Genomic DNA, 23,293 nt, shown 5'->3' with positions numbered 1-23,293 from the left:
TTGCGTCCCCTCACGATGTGAAGAAGAAGAAGAAGACGAAGTACTTAAGTATATCTCTTGATGAAATTCTTTTGTGTCATGCCGTTGTTAAATACACACACACACACACACAGACCCAAAATACACACATGCACACAACAAAGGCTGGGCGATGGGGCCAAATCCTTCCATACAGATATCGGTCATTTCATATCTCGATAACAGTATATGACGATATAGCATGTTTTCTGGTAATCCAAAAAATAAATAAAACATATGGTGAATATAATTACTTAAAGACAAATGAAAAGCAGAAGAGTAGTTTTCATTTTATTAAGAACTTCCATTTGACTGTTGACAGCATGGTTAACAGGAGTTTAGGATTTAAGAACGATACACCCCCTGACCACAACGTGATTGCAATGGCAGAGTGACGCTGTCCGTGTTTCCACTCGTTGACAACGGACTTGGGTGAAACTTAGCCAAAATATGAATATTTGTGTATACTTGCTACGTTTGTAGCATAGATGTATTATAGTGAATGAAAACCGCAAAGACTTTCTTTTGTTCGACCTGATGTTTGTCTCAATTCATTCAGCTGTGGATCCGGATCAACGTTAAGAAGAGTTTAATTGTGTATCTGTGTTGCTGTGAAGTAGCCTTAAATAACCTTCCAACAACTGATTAAAAAATTATTAAAAGAATTGTCATGTAGTTCAGTAGACTTGCAACGATCAGAACATAAAGCGTTCAAATGAGGCAAATATTACCGTAATGCATTTTGGCTGCTTTATTTTTGACATTGCGATAGAAACAATATAGAACAACATACATTTTATATATATATATATATATATATATATATATATATATATATATATGCCCTATAGACATGCATTACTCTGGAGAGATGGCAGAGTGATGGGGCTGCCATAGTCTGGCGCTCCCGGCAGTTGGGGATTTGGTGCCTTTCTCCAGGGCAGCTCAGCCCAGGGGTGAACTGGCACCGCTGCAGCTACCAGGCCACACTCTGTTCCGAGTGGTCTGCGCTGGATTTGCACCGGTGACCCTCCAGTCCCAAAGCCAAGTGTCTAAGGACTGAGCTGCTGCTCCCAAACGGTCTCAGCAACAGTTTTGCTAATACACTGGACTTTAAATCCCATTTCATGGATGATAAAATATCTTGTGTTCAAACTGACAATTTGACCTGTGGGTGTCTAAAGCGAACAGTGGTTCATCCTCTGGGGACTACATTGTGTCCGGTGGAAAATGTATGCCTGATAGTGTTACCTTCTGGGGACGACACATTCACAGCTAACTTTATATGGAAACTGAGCTCCTACAATCCCCTTATTCCTGTGCATCTGCCATGATTGTCCTAACACCACCTTTCTTGTTGTTGTCCCCCCCCCTCGTCTGCAGGTCTCCATAGCAGTCGGGCTGGCAGGGTTCGCCTGTGTGGTGCTGGTGGTTCTCTTCCTTCTCGTCAACAAATATGGACGACGCTCAAAGTTTGGCATGAAAGGTAAGCAGTCAGTGTTTCTATTGGTTCTGTCCTTCTGAAGATGTCTTTCATTAAGCTCACAGTTTGTGACTCTGGAATGAAGATTAAAGGTGTGACGGGTATGAAGGTCAGGACCATAATCATGGATGGAAAGGCTGACACTGTCAGCTTTGCTAATATCTCTGTAGTATTCATACATCCAGACATAGTTTGGTGGATTGAATGGAAGGATGAAGGCATTAGGAGTGAGAGGAATAGAAGATTACAAAATAACTAGAAAATGCATTTCCTGCAGAAAACGGGTGTGAATGCTGAATAGATAAATTGCTAAAGCTAAACTGGATTCATAGCTTAAATCTGTAAGAAGAAATTGAAGTAGTGAGAATAGTTGGAAAAGTGGGAATGGTTTTAATCGGTATGCATTTCACAAGTTGAATAACACCACTAATGTAAAAAAGATGTGGAATAATTAAAGTTATTTTTTGAAAAGTTAATGCTAAAGCTAAACTGGATTGCTGGTTAAAGAAGAAGGTAAAGTTGTAAGAAATGATTGTTTTAATTAATATGTCTTTAAAAGTTGAATAATTATGCATGCATATTGTATGAAAGTTGTAGGTGTTACAACAGTAAGTTATAGAGAAGGGACTAAGATTTTTTTAAGGCTCCGTGCTCTAGCGATGACATCAAGCACTTTAAGTCACACAATACACACCCATTATAAACTTCCTGAAAGGAACCCTAAACTTAAACTTAATTTTCACAACAACTGTTAAAGATTTCAAACTGCTGAGATAGAGCCTAATAGCTGAAGTTTTTGTGAATGGTTTAAGGTTGTATGGTGTCTGACCAAAGAAAGAAGAATGAATCTGATAACAATACTGTGAATCAGCATTCAAACAAGTAAGAGACAGAAGGATGAAACGTAGGAAGGGAGGAAGGATAAAAGACAGGGAGGGAAGACAGGCATGGGCAGATGAGGAAATGTATGTCACGGTGACATACATTTCCGCTATTTCAGCTATGCGGACATGGAAAGCATAATTTAAGCTTAACAAAGAAGAATCCTTATCAATGGTAGCATGAACGGTAGGAAGAAAGAATGGAAGGATAGATAAAGGGAGGTAACCGAGGGTCATGGAAACAGGGTTAGTTTCACTGTCTGTTTGTTTCTTCATGGGTCCCTTCCTTCCCTCCATGCTTCTCTCTTTCTTTCTCCCTCCATGTGTCTTCCACTCGTTTTCCAACGTTTTCAGCAGTGATTGATTCTACGCTGAGGTATTCCCACATCCGTCTTAGCTTTATATGGATAACACTGTTTTCATGATTTCAGCACAGCTGAAGTCAGCGTTGCGTAGATCAGAGTTGGATTAATAATTAATATCTCCTGACCAAGCACACACAGGTGCACAGCTACATGTCCAGGCTCGAGTTCTGTGTCTTGTTAGGAGCTGGTGTTGCTGTGAGCCGGGTGGATTGATGTCTGTTAGAGGAGCTTTTGCTCAACCTGTTTGGTTTTGAGTATTGTTCCTTAGTCATAAGTGTTGTTATTATATACAGAAGTACAGTGTGACATCTAAGGCTGCAGCTATCGATTATTTTAGTAATCGAGTATTCTACCGATTATTCCATTGATTAATCGAGTAATCGGATAAGAAATACTTAGTAAGAAATACTTAGTAAACAGCTATAGTAAATATTTATTATTGCTGTTTACTAAAAAAAAAGGAAACCTGTCTTTTGTATATATACACAAAAGATAGGTTTCCAAGACCCTTAAAAAAAAAGTACATTTTTGGTGACCCAAATATTATTATTTTTCACCCCCTTCCCCTTCTTGCCTCTGGCTCTTTGCACTGGAAATGCAAAAGAGCTGTTCACTAACCAGAGGGTAAATGTGACGGTACAAAGCTTACAGCAGGGCTATTCAACTACACTGTTCTGGGGGACAGATTTTCATAAGCCTAATACACAGTGAGGAGAAAGAATAAAGAATGCAGACATCACTCACGTTCATATTAAGAGGCCATGCTGGGGGGAGGAGCCGGTTTGTCTCCGGCAGCAGCTAAGTTTCCAAAGATTAGTAGCAAACTAATAAACAGTCAGACTACAAACCGACAGCTCTCATTTTAGCTTGTTGGTAAAACATGGCTATTAGCAGAGTAGCATGCTGAAGGCTAGTTGTGTAAAACAGCGCGGTGGACGAGAGCAGCAGACGTTAGTTAGCTACCTTGTGTCGGGTTCGCTCCGTGGAATGGATGAGTACACTGGATGTTTTCTACAAAGATGATGTAGTAGCATGTTTGCAGCTTAAAATGATCCCAAACTTTCTGTCGTTTTCTCTCTCCTTCATTTGTAATCTGGGCCGTCAGTCTTGTGTCCACAGAAGCGTCAACCTGTTAGTAATTATCCTCCGTGCAGACACCCAGTGAGCCCTACAACCTTAATTACATTGATTTAACGAAGCTTCGAGGCAAAGAATTTTGCTTCGAGGATTTTTTGTAATCAAATTATTCGAGTTATTCAAGGAATCGTTTCAGCCCTAGTGACATCACAGCTCATTACTGTATCTGGGTATCCTGAGAAAATAAACTGCTCATATTTAACAAAATCTTAACTCAATGTCCACTTACTAGCTTTTAAATGCATCCAGTGGTCTTGTAAAATGTCTCATTGGACCACTGGCCCATTTGTCTGACAGACCATTATCCAAAAAACTAACATTTGTGACAGAGATATTATTCTCTGTTTCCTGCCTAGGACCTACAGATGAAAATAATCTTATAGCTAATTCTGGTTCTGCTAAGGAGCTGTACATTTTCCCTGTCAACAAAACAAAACAAAAAAAATTCCATTGCTCTGAAAGGCCTTTTTACAGAAAATACACCCCCAAACAGAAGCATATGGCTAAATATTATGCATAATGATGTCATAATACCTTCCTACACGGCGAAGGCATGACCCACCCTACTCTGCCTCTGATTGGCTAGTCCTTGCCTTCGTTGGTTGGGTTAGTTGCATGTAACTGTTCGTTTACTGCCACTGTTTACGAAGTTATTGAAAGAAAAACTAATGACAAAAGGCACAACTCTGGGAGGACTTGGTGTCGCCATCGTCAATGCATTTTTTTATACGTGAGTGCGCGCACATAAGGCATAGTGCATGCGTTACGTTGCACATTATGGCAAAGGACAGGGGACATGCAGCTCGTCATACGTTTCCCCAACGTATATGTGTCAATAAAAGAAAATAGAAATACATGAATGAATTTAGACTTAAAAATGCGACTTAAGATTTAAAAAAATAAAAGAACAAAAGCAGCAAAGGGCAAGATATCGTGACTTGTAGTCCCTTGAATGAGTAAAGCTTCAAAAAACTGTATTCTGCACTTGCCATAATGCAGCTTGATGCCATCTTCATGTGTAAAACTGGAGGAATGACATTTACCTTTCAGAAACAGACACACACACACACACACACACACACACACACACAAACATTTTGAGATAAAAAGGAAATGGAATTAAACAGGATGAAAACAAAGTAAGTACGTTTTTCAGTACACATCATAATGTTTTGTTTTGAGAAAGGAAGATAACAGTTTGTAGTTTAAAGATAATGACATAATTAAGTAATGAGCTTAATGATTAGCAACAGATGATCAGTAGCTATAATCTTCCTGTTTTCCCTTATCCAGAGTTTTCATCTTTTCAAAGAAACAGGTGGAAGTGCTTCCACTGCTTTAATAGGTAAAGAAACTAGGTAAAGATGACATGAACACAGCTAGAGGTGAGTGTTTGCCAACTTTGAATCTCAGATTGAATTGAGATTTTTGAGAGTAAACTGCCCCAAGCGCCCGACTCCTCTGTGATGATATCAGCAGATCCAGAGGGATGGAAGGGATAAAGATCCAGTGTGGATGAGTCAGCTTCTCTCTGGAAGCAGCAGACAGTTTGCATTCACTTTGTTTGGGAGGAAAATATTTCCTTCTGCAGTTCAGGAGTGAACACCTTACACACACACCTTAAGTGACACCTTATATAGACACAAGTAACGGTGCCGCTGCAAAATAGCCTCAGGAAGGAACTTGTTTTGGTGGAACATGTGTACGTTAAAAAGTTGTTTTGGTCGTGCAACAGAAAACTCAGATTGGACAGATAGTCTAGCTAGCTGTCTGGATTTACCATGCAGAGATCTGAGGAGCAGTTAACCATAGTCCTCACAAATCCACCAGAGGTTAGAACGCCAACACAAAGAAAGAGGAAGGGGACGGACATCTGGAATTTCCGGCGGAAATCCCAGAAATGAAACGTTGTTGATATAGACTATTCATGCTTTAACTATGATTTACTGTATGGACTTCTATAAAGGTGATGTCCAATTGGCTGAAGTGGCCAATTGTTCTTAGGGGGCTTTCATACCTACATTGTTTGGTCCGGATTTTTGGACTTTTCAGTTTAATCTGAACCCAAATTGTGTGAAACCTCCACTAACCCTAATCCCAGACCAAACAGTCGAAATTTGGTCTGAGGAAAAGAGGTAGTCTCGGTCCGGATCATCGTGTTTTAAGTAGTGATAGACCGATTTTTATCGGCCGGCCGATATATCGGGCCGATATTTGCGTTTTTACGTGTAACGGCATTGGCCGATACGCGGCTGCTATATCTGTCTCATAATATGTCAGCAAGCAATGCATCATCAAGGCTGTGTTGTAGATGTTGATGAAAGCCTTTTACCCTTGTTAACCACATGCAGTGCACCCATCCATATGATGCACATTGCACACATAATTTGGGTGATTCCGAAAACAAATCCAGTGTGGCAGGGTTTACATTTTTATGATGTAAATTGAGGGAGCAAAAGCAGTATCGGCTCCAAATATCAGCTCAAGAAGATTGGCAGCCCGTATCGGTCATCAGCTAAGACTGAAAAATCGGTATTGGCATTGGCACTAAAAAATCCATATCGGTCGATCCCTAGTTTTAAGAGAAGCGTTAGTTGGAAAAATTCACAAAACCTCCAGAGAGAGGATACGAGAGGACGGGGAAGCCCGTCTACAAACTTATCAATTACAAGGATCGGGAGACGCGGCTCGCGTATGTGATAACGACAGGACGTAGTTATGTCATGTAGAAAAAAAAATGAACCTGGGTCCGGACCTTCAGATGTGAAAAGGTCCTTCATCTCAACTACAAAAATCTATTCATCAATCTAAACAAAGACTCATATTTGAACCTGCATTTCAACCAAAGACACTTCATCTATGCATTGAAGTAACACTCACGTAGTGGCCAAGGCTTTGTTTTGCCATTTGACACAGGCTTACAGTATTTAACCCTTTACTGACCCCACGCAGAAAAAAAGACAATGGATTGTACAGCAGCATATTGCTGCCACTATGACCAAAAGAAAACTCTGCTCAGTTTCTCGTCACGATAACCAGTAGGGCTCGCCAACAGGAAGCCAGAAATAACGCGGCTGGAGCAATACGCCAGGTTTGCACACAAGGTCGCCTGACAGTGAACCAAAGGAAAGGGGCAGGTAGGGGCAGTACTGCTTACTGAGGAGTAGATGAGGGGACAAGGAGCAGGGGTGCAGGTGGGTGCAGTAATGGTGAGTGCTAGATGCTACAGGTTACTGGGGGGGCACGGCAGTCGAGAGAGGGAGAAGAACAACACAGTGTTTCACTGCAGTGGCAGAAGTGCCCTCTATGTCGTTAACCGGACCACAGAGCAGGCAATTTTCACTGTTGGTTGGTTCAGGCGTACACTCAAGCCATCAGATAAAGGGTGAAGAAAAAAGGGAAATAAAATAAAAATCCCTTTCAGCTGAGATTTCTGGCCTTTGATAGGCCTGGCTATATGTAGTGCAGATGTAGTGTGTGCATGGCATCTGCAGTCTCCAGGTTTTTGATGCACAGCAGGTTCCTTCTTTAATCATTTGAATCTTCCTCCACACCAGGACCTAATAGTAATGTACCTTCACACTGACGATGTGTTCCACACATATTCCAATCATACAGTCACATCTGTTTCCACCTTTTTTACTTGAAAAAGATTTCTAGGCTATATTTCCTCTGGAAAATCTAAATAAATAATGGAGGGGGCATTTTCAGACGTTGCCTAGTGCGCCATATAATAACCTTATTATGAAAGGTGGGAAACACTGCTGGCAGGGTGGGTGCATTTACAACAGTTAGCCTGAACGAGTGTGATGTCTCAGTTCTGATGTGGGAAAGAACTGAATATCGAGGGCAGCGATCACATAATGTAATGAGAGCAATGCTGCAGTTTGTAGTCTCCTACTGTCGTATTGCACCATACAGGGTGATGCACACACCAGTGGCACAGTGCGTCCTGGTTATTTTTATTGTTCACATCGCAGGGTCAGAGTTAAACAAATGTTTAACGCTCTACGAGAGAGATCAGATATATCAGATCCACATAAAATGTTCTAGTCCAGCTTTGACAACATCAGTGAGTTCAGAGAAGTAGTGACACGCTTTATAGCAAAGCTTTGTCATCCCTACGATGACTGTGCGGTCATTTCTGAACCAGAACCCATGGGTAGATGGATCCTGTTGGCTTGCAGCTCAGGACTTAAGATGTTGAGGAATGCAAGGCAGCGTCCTACAGGCTGAGACACAAAGCTGCTGCGCCAAATCAATTATAATTACAATCATTGCACACTGACCCTTTTAGCTCTGCCTTTCACTGCACATATTAAAGAATATAAGCATGTGACAAATACATATTAAATCCTAGGTGCAGAAAATAAAAGAGGTTCACTGTCTCCATGTCAATACTCACCACTCTGTTGCTGAGTGGCTCTTCTCTGACAGAAATGTTGTCTTCATTTGGTGTTATTAATCTGTGAACGTCAACTCTTCCAAAACAGGTGAATATAGTGGATCCTAGAGTGTATTTACTGTATTTACAGTATTTGCTGTAAATACTGTTAACAAAAAAATAATTTGTGATTGAAAAAAAGAATGTATTTCTTTTGAAACAAAAAAGAATAGAGTGGAGATATGACATGACTCTGCTGTAGGACCAATAGTACTGAATTTACAATGAGCCATTATAATACAGCTAATTCCATTCCCCACCAACGTCCCATTCGTTTAGGGGCTGGTCTTAATTTGAATACCAGCTAAAGTGAGAAATATAAATATGGACACCAGCTTCAGAACATACTTGCTCTCTAAGATTTCCACATCATGTGTCTGCTGTAAGCTGTGACATGATGACTTGAGCAGGACACACACACACACACACACACACACACAGACCCCATGTCTTAAGGGCACACACCATATCAACCATCTGTTGATTGCATCCATCTGTTCATTTAGTGCCGCCTTACAGCCAACCCACATTACTGCCTGTAGGGTGAGTGTGCTTCCAGACACACACACACACACACACACACACACACACACACACACACACACACACACGCTGGCGTTTGACCTGCGGCACAAACAGTGATGAAGTGTGTTGATATGGAGTCTCAGACACTCAGAATGGATGCTTTTTAAAGAAGACGGAGCCAAGGAAATATCTGATGATTCCATTAAGTCTCCATAAATGCTGCTCTTCATACTCTCTGTTCCTGTTTTTGAGGAGGAAATTACATCTCTATTTTCTCCTCAGAAGGAATATTGTCATCTGTATTACACTGTAATCTGCTTTTAGATCCAGAGAGGACAGAGAGATGCATGTCTGTCTGTCTGCCAGCGTCTGTCTCTCTCTCCATCTCTGTCTCTTTGAAGCTTTATTGACACGATGGTATCTTTCTTCTGGAGCAGAAGTGGATGTGCGTAACGCATGAGGCTCGGCTGGTGTATTTACACTTAAACTCAGTCAAAAGAGTGAATCAGCAAGCACGTGTACACAAAATAGTATGCTGCATATGTACTGTATGCTTTGCATTCATACAGTTTTTTTACAGTATACTATGTGTTTCAGTGCTTTTGATCATGTTCCGGAGATGAGGCTCAGATTTACAGAGGCTTGCAAAAGTATTCATACCCCTTGAACTTTTCCACATTTTGTCAAGTTACAACCACAAACCAACACAACGTGGTGCATAATTGTGAAGTGGAAGGAAAATTCTTTTTTTTACAAAAAAAGTCTTTTGGGGTACGTCTCTGTCAGCTTTGCACATCTAGAGACTGAAATGTTTGCCCATTCTTCTTTGCAAAATAGCTCAAGCTCAGTCAGATTGGATGGAAAGCATCTGTGAACAACAATTTTCAAGTCTTGCCAGAGACTCTCAATTGGATTTAGGTCTGGACTTTGACTGGACCATTCTAACACATGAATATACTTTGATCTAAACCATTCCATTGTAGCGCTGGCTGTATGTTTAGAGTCGTTGTCCTGCTGGAAGGTGAACCTCCAAGTCTCAAGTCTTTTGCAGACTCTAACAGGTTTTCTTCTAAGATTGTCCTGTATTTAGCTCCATCCATCTTCCCATCCACTCTGACCAGCTTCCCTGTCCCAGCTGAAGAAAAGCATTCCCACAGCATGATGCTGTCACCACCATGTTTCACGGTGGGGATGGTGTGTTCAGGGTGATGTGCAGTGTTTGTTTTCCGCCAACATAGCTTTTGCATTTAGGCCAAAAACTTCAAGCACCTTCCTTCACACGTTTGCTGTGTTCCCCTACATGGCTTGTGTCAAACTGCAAACGGGACTTCTTATGTCTTTGTTTCAACAATGGCTTTCTTCTTGCCATTCTTCCGTAAAGGCCCAATTTGTGGAGTGCATGACTAATAGTTGTCCTGTGGGCAGATTCTCCCACCTGAGCTCTGGATCTCTGCAGCTCCTCTAGAATTACCGTGGAGCTCTTGGCTGCTTCTCTGATCAATGCTCTCCTTGCCCGGCCTGTCAGTTTAGGTGGATGGCCATGTCCTGGTAGGTTTGCAGTTGTGCCATACTCTTTCCATTTTCGGGTGATGGATTGAACAGTGCTCCATGAGATGTTCAAAGCTTGGGATATTTTTTTATAACCTAACCCTGCTTTAAACTTCTCCACAACTTTATCCCTGACCTGTTTGGTATGTTCCTTGGGCTTCATGATGCTGTTTGTTCACTGATGTTCACTCTAACAAACCTCTGAGGCCTTCACAGAACAGCTGTATTTATACTGAGATTAGATTACACACAGATGGACTCTATTTACTAATTAGGTGACTTCTGAAGGCAATTGGTTGCACTGGATTTTGTTTAGGGGTTATTTAAATCCAGACCTAAATCCAATTGAGAATCTCTGGCAAGACTTGAAAATGTCCATCCAATCTGACTTAGTTTGAGCTATTTTGCAAAGAAGAATGGGCAAAGTCTTAAGATGTACAAAGCTGGTAGAGACATACCCCAAAAGACTTGCAGCTGTAATTGCAGCGAAAGGAGGTTCTACAAAGTATTGACTCAGGGGGGCTGAATACTTTTGCAAGCCACAGTTTTTAATTTGTAAAACTATTTGAAAACCATGTATCATTTTCCTTCCACTTCACAATTATGCGGCACTTTGTGTTGGTCTATCATATAAAATCCCAATAAAATACATTTACATTTGTGGTTGTAATGTGACAAAATGTGGAGAAGTTAAAGGGGTATGAATACTTTTGCAAGCCTCTGTGGGTTTAACTTACTGTGCAAATAGCTGAATTCCACAGAAATGTGTTTTGACTGATTTTAATTGAAAACAAAAAAAGCACATGAAACTTTAGGTTAGAGGTTTTATCATTTGAAATGTCTAGTGATGGCCAAATGAAGATCTTTGAGCATCGAGTTGAATCGTAGTGTCTTGCTATAAAGCACCCAGTGAAATGGACAGGAGGAGAAAAGGAAGAGAGGTGGTGAGAAGATGTGTGGATGTGTTCAGGGTTGCAGGAGTACCTGCAGGTCTTCTCATGGTTTGATGTGAATTACAGTCTTTTTTTACATCACCGTACCAGCACCTTCACATATTTAGGCATTTTCTTTCAGAGATAGAGAGGTTTACATTCTCGTTGCCAGGCTGTAAAAGGTTGAAATGTTATTACCATTTTCTTTCCTTTGGGAACTATGTGAGCAGCTGGCCTGAGGCTAAACAGACTAGCTAAGGATATAGCCAAAGGCAAGCTGGACCGTGAAATACCACAGAAAGATTAGAATACAGCAGAATACACTGAGGAGTCCATCATTAAAACATTCAAAAGCTCTTGAATCATGGAACTGTCTTATACATACAGACCTTGATCCTTTCACCAACGCCTCTAATTGGCTCTGTCTCTAATTAGCACCAGGTCAGAAGACTTGAGAGTGATTTAACAGCTTGTGTAAAGGATTAGGAGGAGTGTCAGACTGCCTGATATGTGACCTGCTATCGAGGTGTTATTGAGACAGACAACACTCATATGCACACTAACCTCTAATTGAGAGGTCATGCAAACATTAATAAACATTTTCATTTAATTGTGTGAGCAGTAAGTAAGTCAAACTAAATGTGGGTAACAGAAGTTGTGATTTGACACTACCACAAACATTTTTTATATAGAGCAAGTCTACACACTCAGACCCAACATTTCCACATGGCCAACGGGGGCAAGAAAAAAATCCCCTTTAACGGGTAGAAACCTTGAGCAGAGGCTGACGGCTCTGGGGGGACGGCCATCTGCCTCGACCGGGCACACAGAGATATAGCAAGCTATTTCTGCTAGAAATCTTCTTAGGTTTAGAGACAGAACTACTTGGTCAAGTTTAGGAAGTGAGCATTTTTGGGTTAAAATAGACCCTTTCTGGCAGAGAGCCCTAAAGGCTAACTTCTCCGTGTGCCTTGACTGGTTGGGTTAAGAGACAGAGAGAGAGAGGTGGGGTTACTAATGATAGTAGCAGTGGATATGTAAGGGTTAATGCCCAACAAGGTGTGCATTACCAGGAATTAATGGACGAATGCAAAGCTGCCTCTGCCTCTGCCCATTAATTACCTGACAATGGACACCTTGAAGGGCAATTACCCGCTAACACCTTGGTCACTTGCCAAATGACATTTTCAATCAATAACTCTGTTTCCTTGGTTACACCTGAGGGTTTGACTAATACCTGAAACAATCATTCCCATTCCATAAGGTTCTTATGCAATGCAAACGTTGGTCACTGCTCCAGGAAATAGGACAGACCTTAGAAACGACTTTCCACGCTTAGCAACGGGAGATATTTATAGTCCGCTCGGCTCAGATAGCTGCGAGCCAGAAAGCTAACGCTATGCTAACACGATTTTAAGTCAATAACAGTAAATATAATGTATATGGGAGCTGGCTCCCGAGATCTGTTTTTAATCCACATGCTAAGATGCTGTTTATCTTTCCACTGTACAACCAGGACCAGGACTAAGACCGGGACTAGGACCTGGACTAGCCTATCTGCGTTCTAAGTAGAATGTAATCAGTCTCCTGATCATTTTTCTCCACAATGATTCCTACGTTCAGAGCAGTAATGAGCTTCTATTGAACAAGGAATTCTAAAAACTGTGTTTAATGCAAAGAAGTGAAGAAATGATTAACAAAGATATATTATTACCATACTTTAATAACAAAATGAAACAGACACTGTGGGGAATACGAATAAGCAGGAAACGGCCCGATCACATACAGTACATCCGTCTGGTTCTGTGGTGCTGATATCTGACACTGAACTATGAGTCCAAACCTAAAGCCATGTATGGCAGGACTCCTGTTAACCCCACGCATCCCATTATCCCCGTTTCATTCCTCACTGATGGAAAGTGCAGCTGTAAAATAACAACATACAATAATACAAACTTGAATTATGAGCAAAACTTCACAGAGCTCTTGACGTTTGCTCAGCCCGTGTTGGCCCTGGGTCGGGTCATCGTCTCTGAGAAACCAGCTCAGACCGGCTCTACATTATAATCAGTCAAATCAGGTTTCAATGGGCCTGCTGTGTTTCTCAGCTCCATGTGTCAATATAATCCCTTTCAAATCAGGTTTCTTTTGTTATGGTTTATTTATGCTTGTCGAGTTTGAGTGGGTTCTTCATGTGTCCATTTTGGATCGGTGAAGACTCGTATTGCGTTGTGAACACATTACTAGCCAGAACTTGTTTAAAGTGTAGAAGGAGAAAGTGATGAAACAGAAAAGAGAAAGCATTCTTGACTCTGTTATTTCTGACCGTGTCCCAGATCAGAGGACCATCTGCTCTGGTGTTTTATTAAAAAGCAAAGGGGCTCCTCCGGGCCTGCTTTACTTATTCACACACAGACACTGAGTGACGCTGGCTCAGCATGCATCTCTAGGATCACTTTCTGACTTCTGGGTCCAACCGCTCTGAGGTTTGCACAGATTTAGGTTTTCCACACTTTTATTTTTGATTATCATTCAATATGATAAAAAAAAAAAAGCCAATATCATGTGATCTCCTGCGTTCATTCTAGAACAAATTATAAACTGGGATGATGCAATATATAGAATACAAATATCGGAATATTTCTCTATGCCAAGTTAATTACATAATTATTACTTGATGGCCTGGATCGTTGGAATTCAAAGCATATTCTGTCTCTTTATTACGAGCCGTTCATTCCTCCTGACTCAGTGTAACCACCATGTCTCTGTGATGCAGAGCTACTCTCACAGATTCAAACTGCAGATGTGGTGATGTTTCATAATCAACTCCACTCAGTGAGTCCCAATGCAGCAGTATGCATGTTTTCTGTTCTTCAATAGCTTTTGAACAATAATGGGAGTTCTAAATCATTGATGGAATGAATGTGGCTATTCACATTATTCATGCTTTCAGCCCTCTCTCTCTCAAATATTACACTCATATCCAGCTCATTTGCATTTGCAAAGACGGAAACACAATGCCAGCAAGATTACATTCTTATCAAGATAACAAGGTGAATATTTACAATGTATATTGTGTGTATGCAGGTGTTAGCAGTTTTAGTGTGCAGTCCAGTGATTGATTGCCAAAGTGAAGTTATACAGTATATAGGCTTACAGGGACAGAGTGGTTGTCAGGTTCTGGTGGCACAAAACAACTTTGATGATCTGACAGGAAATGAAGCGAGAGGGTTAGGGATATGTGAAGTGGTGTTGTGGTGTAAACCTGTATACCACCACCTCCCCACCACTATAAGAATGCCACATTTCCTGGATTGAAAAACTATTGCCAATGAACATAATTCAGGCAACTATCATACATCTTTCAAAATGTATTTGGCTAAGCTAATTATTAGTATCAAAGATTTTAATTGAACGTAAAGGTCTCAGTCTCTAGTCTCTTTTGGGGAATTATGGATGATAATTAAGAGATAAAACTAAACAAACACCAGCTTTGATGGTAGCATCTAAACTGGCTGCTTTCTGATTCTGTGCTCATTTAATGTCAGCTTATTGGACAAGCAGAATATGTAGTCAACGCTCACTGTGCATCCATATGACTGGCTTATGTTTCAGGTAGATATTGTTATAATAGTGACTCCAAGTCAGGTGCATGAGCACATTATTATATGTACATGAATCTGCTGCTCAGTCAGCTTGTCAGTCTGCTCTCTTCCAGTTGGTAGTGAATAACATAAGAAGTGATTAAATGACGCTGAGCATTAAGACACTGATGACTTCAGTACCTGAGAAATATTACCAAAGCAGCACTAGATACTAATTGTGTAGCTGCAACAGGAAGCGCTGTCATATCATGAGAAACTGTGTGGCTAATGCTTGCTCTTAAAGACACATTCATTGGAAATGTCTCCTCATTATGTTGATAAAAAACATTATTCAGATGTTTCTACATTTCTTTGAGACATAAGTGTTTTTCAGAGTAAAAGTACTCACTGCTGAACATTAGCTTCAGTCAGACTGATTGAAGGTAAGATATTCTTATTAAGAAATGCAACATGGACCTTCATTTAGCTGCATAAATGGTCAGATGACTAATAATAATAATAAGAAGAATAATAATAGACTGTATACTAGGGGTGGAACGGTACATGTATTCATATTGGTTCGGTACATTTACACGGAGAATACACAAATAAATAAAACTTAAATTAATTAATGTAATGCGGAACTACTGTTAGACACGCGTTTCTTTAGGGACACCTAATCTGTAGCCCCCCCTTCGCTGTTTCAAGCAACAACATCCCTGCTCTGTGCATCCACATATGAGAGCAGCGCTTGTCTCCCATATCACACTACTAGCTGATTGTCTTATTTTGTTTACAAGTTACAGATGGAGTCTGGATGTGACGTGGGGTACTTATTGTTTACTTTATACACTTCAGGCTGTTGCAGCTAGCTCAGGGGACAGACTGTATGACACTAGGTGGTACAGCCTGAGACATGCACAATAAAAAAAATGGCCTTCTGCATTTTTGTTATGCTTTTCCCTCCATTGTACTGAACCAAACCGTGATGTCTGAACTGAGGTATGAACCCAACCGTGACTTCTGTGTACCGTTCCACCCCTACTGTATACAGTGTTTGTACTTTTTTGCTGCTGTGGTGATTCTGCTTCTGAAATTGTAATTAAGGAAGTGAAATCAATACCTGACAAGAGAGAAAAACAAATAGAAATAAAGAAGGGACCATAAAGTGCTCTTCCAGCAGATGAATGAAGGTATTTATCGTGTACACATTCCCTTAAGGAAGGCTGCATGCTTACTGTTCATTACCATTTAAATGGGACCATCAAACATACACATAATTACACTCTTAGCTTCTTTCCTTCTCTAATGTAGATTTAAATATTGCTTTGTTACACTAATGCAATGTAGCGTGCATGCACGCACACATGAACTCACATGCACACACATTCACACGCACGCACGCATACACACACAGACAGAGTGCTCATTGGTTAATGCTCTCAGTAGTGAAAGCCTATGGGAAAAGAAACTGGCTCATTACAATTTGAATAAAGAGTTATCATCTTTCCTCATGACTGGCTCAGGAGAACATTAGCAGAGTTCAGAGAGAGGGGATATGGTATCATTTAGTGTTCTCTCTCTGTCTGGCACATACCAGAGCCTTATAGAAATCCCACCAGGGTTTTGTCCTTTTGATATAGGACTCTGGCTAATAAATTGTGTGAATGAAAGGCAGCAAACACTCGATGTGTCAGGATTGCATGGCTTGAATCTACAGTGGAAAGCTCTGTGAAAGCTTCAAAACAAATGACACTGTTTTGTTCCATGAACATATGGGCTGTAGGACCGGCCTGTACACAGCTTAACAGTCTACGTAGTTAAAGGGATACCTTTAAGGGTTAACAGCACGCTGAGTTGTCATTCCTTGAACCTTATTCTTTAAACCAAGAGCGTCATCTAGTGGCTCAGAAAATAAAGAAAATAGTTCACGAAGCTTCATTTGGCCATCACTACCTTTAAGTCTCTTTCAGGGTGAGTCTGGTTTGTATATGTTATATATATGTATTGACAGTATATAGGGTTAGGGTTAGAAAAAAAAAAAAACTTGCTTTTGCGTATTATTTTGTTTGCTCTTAAAACCCAAATATGGATGCCCCGTATAAAAAAAGATTTGGTGTCCGATTTGTTTCTTTCTCTAAAAGCAACTGCATCTCTGCCTATTTTCTCTACATACAAACACTTAAGCTCTCAGAATAATTTGAAAGAAGCTGTCACACACACAGAGGCAATAGACCCACAAAAGCATGACTCCGGTAAGTAAAATTACATAAGCTTTATTTCAAGCACAAACAAAACTCACGGGCAATAGTTTCCAAATTGACAGGCAAAGGGGAAGTCCAAAAACAGTCAATGGTCAAACACAGGAAACAGCGGTAACTAGGAAAAATGCTCAAAACCTGTTAACGTAGGAAGCAAACCATCTCGCAGTAAGGTGAGTGACAAATGGGCTAAAAGACAAGTAGAGAGGGGAGACAACAAGACACAGGTGCAACACATTTGGGCGGGGAAAGGTAATCACACTGGCAGGAAAGCAGACAGGAAGTAAATAGACCTGTAACCAGACAAGACGGTGAGTATCAAAATAAAACAGGAGATGGAAAACCAAACAGAAAAACATGGAATGAACTAAAAACATACACTTTACAAGGGAGCAGGACGTGGCAGAAGCTACAATCACATAGAAGATCATATAGGGGCTTTTATCATCCTAAATATTATATAAAATAAACCCTCTTGGTTTTATTTATGAATTGAGACAGGAGGTAATCCATGGTACACAGACCATGCTCCATGCAAATGCTGTAGATGCTCCATTATAAATATAAAGTTGCTGAAAGAATGATGAGTGGTTTGAGATGTTCTGTGGCAGCAGACTGAAATGGCAGCAGTGGGGGTTGGCTGGAAGCAAACAAGAGTGCTTTATGGTGGACAGATCCGTCCTTCACAGGACCCTGGAAGGAATGAAACTGACAGAATTATATAGAACAGATCTCCAGACGTCCACATAAATACATGTAAGAACAACTCTTATTTAGTGTTATAGTTTACAGCATTACTCAGTTTTTTTCTGTTAGAACTTACATGTGTGAACAAGAAAAGACTTGGCAATCCTGGTGATTGTATATACATTGTTATAAATACTTTTTTTTAGAACTGACAATGGAACAATGAACGTATGATGTTATATATTACATCTCTCATTTAATGGAAGATAGGTAAGTTCAAAGTCAATTGACTACCAAGTTCATGTAGAAGTACTACGGTGCATTTTATATTCAACACTTTTGTTAATAGAATTTTAAATTGGATCACAACAGTAACACAAAACATACATCACGTTACACCAGGGCTGGACGGGTATAATAATTCAGGCTGGGAATTTAACAGCAGTCCACGACAATACTGCCACTCCAGACAATATCCGAGGAATCTGGTCCCAACATAGTCATAGACCGAGTCTCTTATACTTCTCACTATAAGAGTGAAAATTACAGATTCACAACCTTTTATACTCACCAAAGCAGTGAGTGAGCCCTGGGGTTGGGTTTCTCCAGCAGTACGCTTGTCGAGTCTTTAATTATCCATATTCATGTCTCGGAGGATGAGGTGGGCACATATCTCATATATATTTTTGTTGCAAATGTCACTTTGCCATTATTCCTACCACTAATGCATTTCTGTCACTATTTATTTCATCACTTCTTTATCAACAAAACATGTTCTTGTCTCATTTTAGCAAAAAATGCTTTTTGGTGGTATTAAGGAAATTAAATCAGAATGTGGCATATACATTCTGCTTTCCAATCCAATACACCATGATTCATAAAGACAGACCTGGAGGGCCTGTCTCTGTCAATGTCTCTGTCTGTCTGTCTCTCTCTGTCTTTCTGTCTGTCTCTCTGTGTCGGTCTCTGTCTGTCTCTCTCTGTCTGTCAAATTCAAATTGCTTTATTGGCTTGAATGTCAGAAATAACAATATTGCCAAAGCATCAAGGATAACAATCTGTCTCTGTCTGTCTCTCTGTGTCTGTCTCTGTCTATGTCTCTGCTATGTTTGAGTCTGAAGTTTCACTGCTGGCAGATGAGAAGAGGTTCAGCTCTTTACTCTTTGCCTTCACTTCTCTTCACTTTATATCAGCTCTCTTCAATTCTGCTCATTAAAAGCTTATACAGTAACAATCCAAATTATATTTATGCATAACTGACTTCTAACCCTTGGCTTCTGTCTTCCATGGTTTCTGTTGCCGTTTCATTCCTGTTCTTTAGTCGGACACTTATAGCCACAACTGGATCACATTTCACTGGAATTGTACCTTGTACAATATAAGCTGACACATATACATTGATTGATTGCTTGACTGGCTGTCCAGTTGCCCACTCAACAGTGAAAATAAAGACACAGATAAGTTAACTTTGTAGGTTTTAGGGTATGTTTATATAGATAGATAGCAACATTTGTAGCTACCCTTTAGAACGACATAATGTGTTGTGCCTTTACAAACTCTTACAAATCACTGCTATAATGTGACATTGCTACGGTTAATTCGCTGTGTCTCGGTTTTGGCTCAGGGTACCGTAAGCACTTTGGATCAACACAATGATTTGAATTGTTAAATCAGAACACAGCAGGCACAAAGTGCCAAAACCACCTGCTTTCATCGGCATGAAACAGAGTGAGGAGATGAATCAGAGGGAGAGCTTTCATCTCTCATTGATTTCACCTCTTAAATCCTCATCATTCAGGAGGGAAGATGGAGATGAAAGGTACAATCAAGGTAAAAGAGGAGCTGAAGGCCACAGTTTGTTCACTGTAATTCATCCTTTGTGTGTGTGTGTGTGTGTGTGTGTGTGTGTGTGTGTGTGTGTGTGTGTGTGTGTGTGTGTGTGTGTGTGCGTGCGCACTGTCTCCCATGAAACCTTCATAGCACAGATAGAAAACATGAAACATGGGAAGCTTTCACATGTCTCGATGGGCCTGAACTAAGATTATAATAAAAAGCTTTCTTGTTGAACATGTATGGAAGGAAGCCTGCATTCAGCGGACATTTTGTAGTAGCGTTTCCTCTTATTCTCTCCAAGGACAAAAGTAAAGTACTAAGTAGTATAAAGTTTTTAGAACAGGAATTATCTTTCCTCGCTGTACTGGCACAAGGTTTAATTGGTGAAATGTGGTTTCCCAAATCTTTGACAGCAGAGATGGTGAATAAAATGTTTTCGGCATGTTTTTAACGCACTTTATATTTAAACAAGTCTCACAGTGCTACATATTAAATATGAAGAAGTGCTAGGAAAAAACTTAAAAGAAAATGAAACAACAATAGGACAAGGAAAGGGGTTAATAATCAGCCAAAAGCTCTGGTAATCATAGGGCTGTGTTAAATGAACGCGACAATAACGGGTTAACGCAAATTCTGTTAACGGCACTAATTTTGTTGATGTGTGATTAACGTGCGTGAGTTCTGTGATTTGGGCCTCAGGCCGCTCCGTAGTTTGTGAAGTCAGGAAGTGATGCAGCTGTAACGTTGTGGATGGCTAGCAGAAAGCCTAAAGTTCTCTGTGAAAACATCCAGAGGATCACCTAACCCTCCATCCTCCGTCTGGCTCGCCGCGGCCGAGTGAAGTGTATCTCCGGTCTGATGTACGAGGAGACTGTGTGCTGAAGGTGTTCCTGGAGAACGGGATCCGTGATGTCATCAGCTAACAGCGAGCACGCCAAGAGGAAGACGGTGAGCACCATGGATGTGGTGCACGAAATATCCCTTCTAACACATAAAACGTGTGTGATTAATTTGCGATTAATCGTGAGTTACCTAGGACACTCATGAGAATAATCGCAATTAAATATTTTAATAGATTGACAGCCTATTAAATAACAGTGAGCTTTTAAAGGCTTTATAAATAAATAATGACCCTCTTGAGGACGTCAGATTTCTTCAACACTTCTACCCTAGTTGGATAGATCCCCAAACTAAAGAGGGACTCCATGCAGACTGTTTGGAGACTATGAAAATGCACAGTTTGACAAACACAGGAACTATTAATTACATTAAATCATCAAGTCAAAGTTTATTTACGTGTGAATACAGCATTGATCACTCCCCCCTCCCCACACACACACACACACACACACACACACACACACACACACACACAGATATGGAGTTCAAAGGTCCACTGGGTAGATCAGGCGGGCAATGGTCAGCAACAGGTAAGTAGCCAGCAGCAGGGAAATATTCAAACATTCTGCCTCATCTAACTGTTGCTCTTTCACATCAGGGACATAGTTGTCTCTAAGTGTTTGCAAAAGTCCTGGAAGTGTTTTCTTAATGTGTGAGAACACATAGCAGAGCTAATGTTGGCTGTCCTGAGGCCGTCCATGCACAACCCCATCATTCATTTCAGTCAGACCATTGCATTTGCACAGTGGGAGAACCAGCACAGAAAGCTCAGGCAAAATGTGACGTCATATGGCAAGAGAATGCACTGGCCAATCAAATATGTGCAAGTGCACCTTCCTGGTAAATCAGTTTGTACGTGATTCGACTGTTTACCTCAGACTGTTTCCTACAGTATTATGAAACTGGTTTCGGCATCTGATCAGCAAACCCAAACACAAGCTGTGGATATGTTTTTATTGAATTCAGCGGAGGAGGAGGAGGAGGAGGAGGAGGAGGAGGTGTGTTAACATTCAGAGTTTTATTTTGTATTTGTTTAAAATCTGTGGGAAACCTGCAGAGGTGTCGCTGGAATCCTGCGGCCGCAGACTGCGTGTGATAACTGTGATCTAGTCAAGTTTCCATCCAAATGCAGCGCAGATTTCAACAGTTTCCAGAAATGGTCAAGAGGAAATGCGAATGAATGCTTGTTTCCATCCACCACCTTTTCTGTGAATATTATTGGTTAGTGGAGATGAACAGCTGTTGGAGCTGATTCTCCAGTCGATGGTGACATGATGTGAGGAAGGTTAGTCTCCTCCTCGCTCCTCACACATCTCATGTTTTCAGCTCTTCATGTACGCCATCATTTATTCACTCCGTCTGTTTCCATTGTCGTCCATTTTTATCCACACCAACTTTTCCACCTCAGCAGAAAAACTGTTGCATGGGAGCACACTGACTGGTACCTGAAGCAACATTAAGCATTCTTTGAACTCGTTGCTGTCAGTCGGTCAGTGAGGGAGGCAGTCATCACCACCCAGGCAGTGTAATCGCTTCAGGTTTGTTGTTTTCTCTCGTCTGTCTACATGGCACTGCTTGGCTGTCAGCCTCTGTGACATGCTCCTCCTGCTTCCAACACCCCCCCGCGCCCCCTGCCCCGAGCAGCAAACCAATTACGAAAGGGAGAGAGAGGACGAGAGAGCAGGGTTGGGTGTGGGGCATGTTGGCGCTCAAGGCTCTGAGATGAGAACGCTCCTCCAGCTGCCTCTATCGCTTAACATCACAGAGATAGAGCGACACAAGGAGAAGAAACGTAGTGTAGGGAGGAAGGCGAGAAATAGCTTGAGTGCAGACAGGGACAGGGAGGGAGAGAGGGAGAGAAGTAGGGAGAGAGGTAGGTTGAGTGAAGGGGGTTAGACAGAGAGAATAAAGGCTAAGAGAGGCTGTGAGTCTGCTGGGAGCTCAGGCCTCACAGCTCCAGGGACACTGGCAGATGTGAAAGGTGAAGTAATTAGAAACCATAATTTATGTGCTATCAGTTTACACACTCAGCCGTCCCCTGTGCATCCATGTGTGTATTCCTGGACTGCTATCTTAGTTGGAGCCCATTTAGGTTTGAGACCTTCAGATTGAGGATGTGTTTTTGAAGTGTAGTGGCAGCTGTTCCTCACTCGGAGATGTTTCAGTGCTCAGTTACTCCGCAAACTGGGCCAGTAAAGATGGATGCTGGGTGGGGCTACTGTGGATGGTACGGTGGCTACTGTTTGTTGTGGCTCGTTTTGTGTGAGTCAAAAGAGTAACAACAGAATAACAACGTTTTTTCTCCATTATGTATTCTGATACTAAACTGCTACTGTTCTAACAACTGAATAGGACATACTGTGGAAAGTTGCTGAAGCTGAAACAAACAACATCACATTCATTCACTCATTTACATGATTAAATATGGTGTCTCTTTAATTAAAACACCATTTGAATTAGTCTTTTTAAATTTACTATAACACTTTTACTACACAGAAGACACACTCTACTCTTGATTAATTGTCCACTGTTGGCTACCGGTAGAGAAGGTGCTGGCTCTGCCTGTGGTCCAGGTTAACTGCAGACGTAATCAGTGTAATGGATCAAACAGATTGGGCTTTACATCCAAACTGGGCACCTGCAAAGGACGGGACTAAACACATGGCAAGCACAGACGTTTTATGGATTTAGTTAT

The 23,293-nt window shown here is 41.0% G+C and overlaps 1 protein-coding gene across 1 annotated transcript in view; it reads left to right on the top strand.

The window, feature by feature from the left end:
* The window catches only part of ntrk3a (neurotrophic tyrosine kinase, receptor, type 3a), a 134,793-nt gene that overhangs the window by 76,590 nt on the left and 34,910 nt on the right, over positions 1-23,293 (top strand). Inside the window, exon 12 of the mRNA XM_078258072.1 lies at positions 1,402-1,504. Within this exon, the coding sequence (XP_078114198.1) occupies positions 1,402-1,504 (103 nt within the window). The remainder of the gene's footprint in view (positions 1-1,401; positions 1,505-23,293) is intronic.

Source organism: Sander vitreus, chromosome 8, assembly GCF_031162955.1.
Source record: "Sander vitreus isolate 19-12246 chromosome 8, sanVit1, whole genome shotgun sequence".
NCBI classification, from domain to species: Eukaryota; Metazoa; Chordata; class Actinopteri; order Perciformes; family Percidae; genus Sander; species Sander vitreus.
Note: the sequence above shows the minus strand (reverse complement) of the source record. Positions and strands in the feature narration are given on the sequence as shown.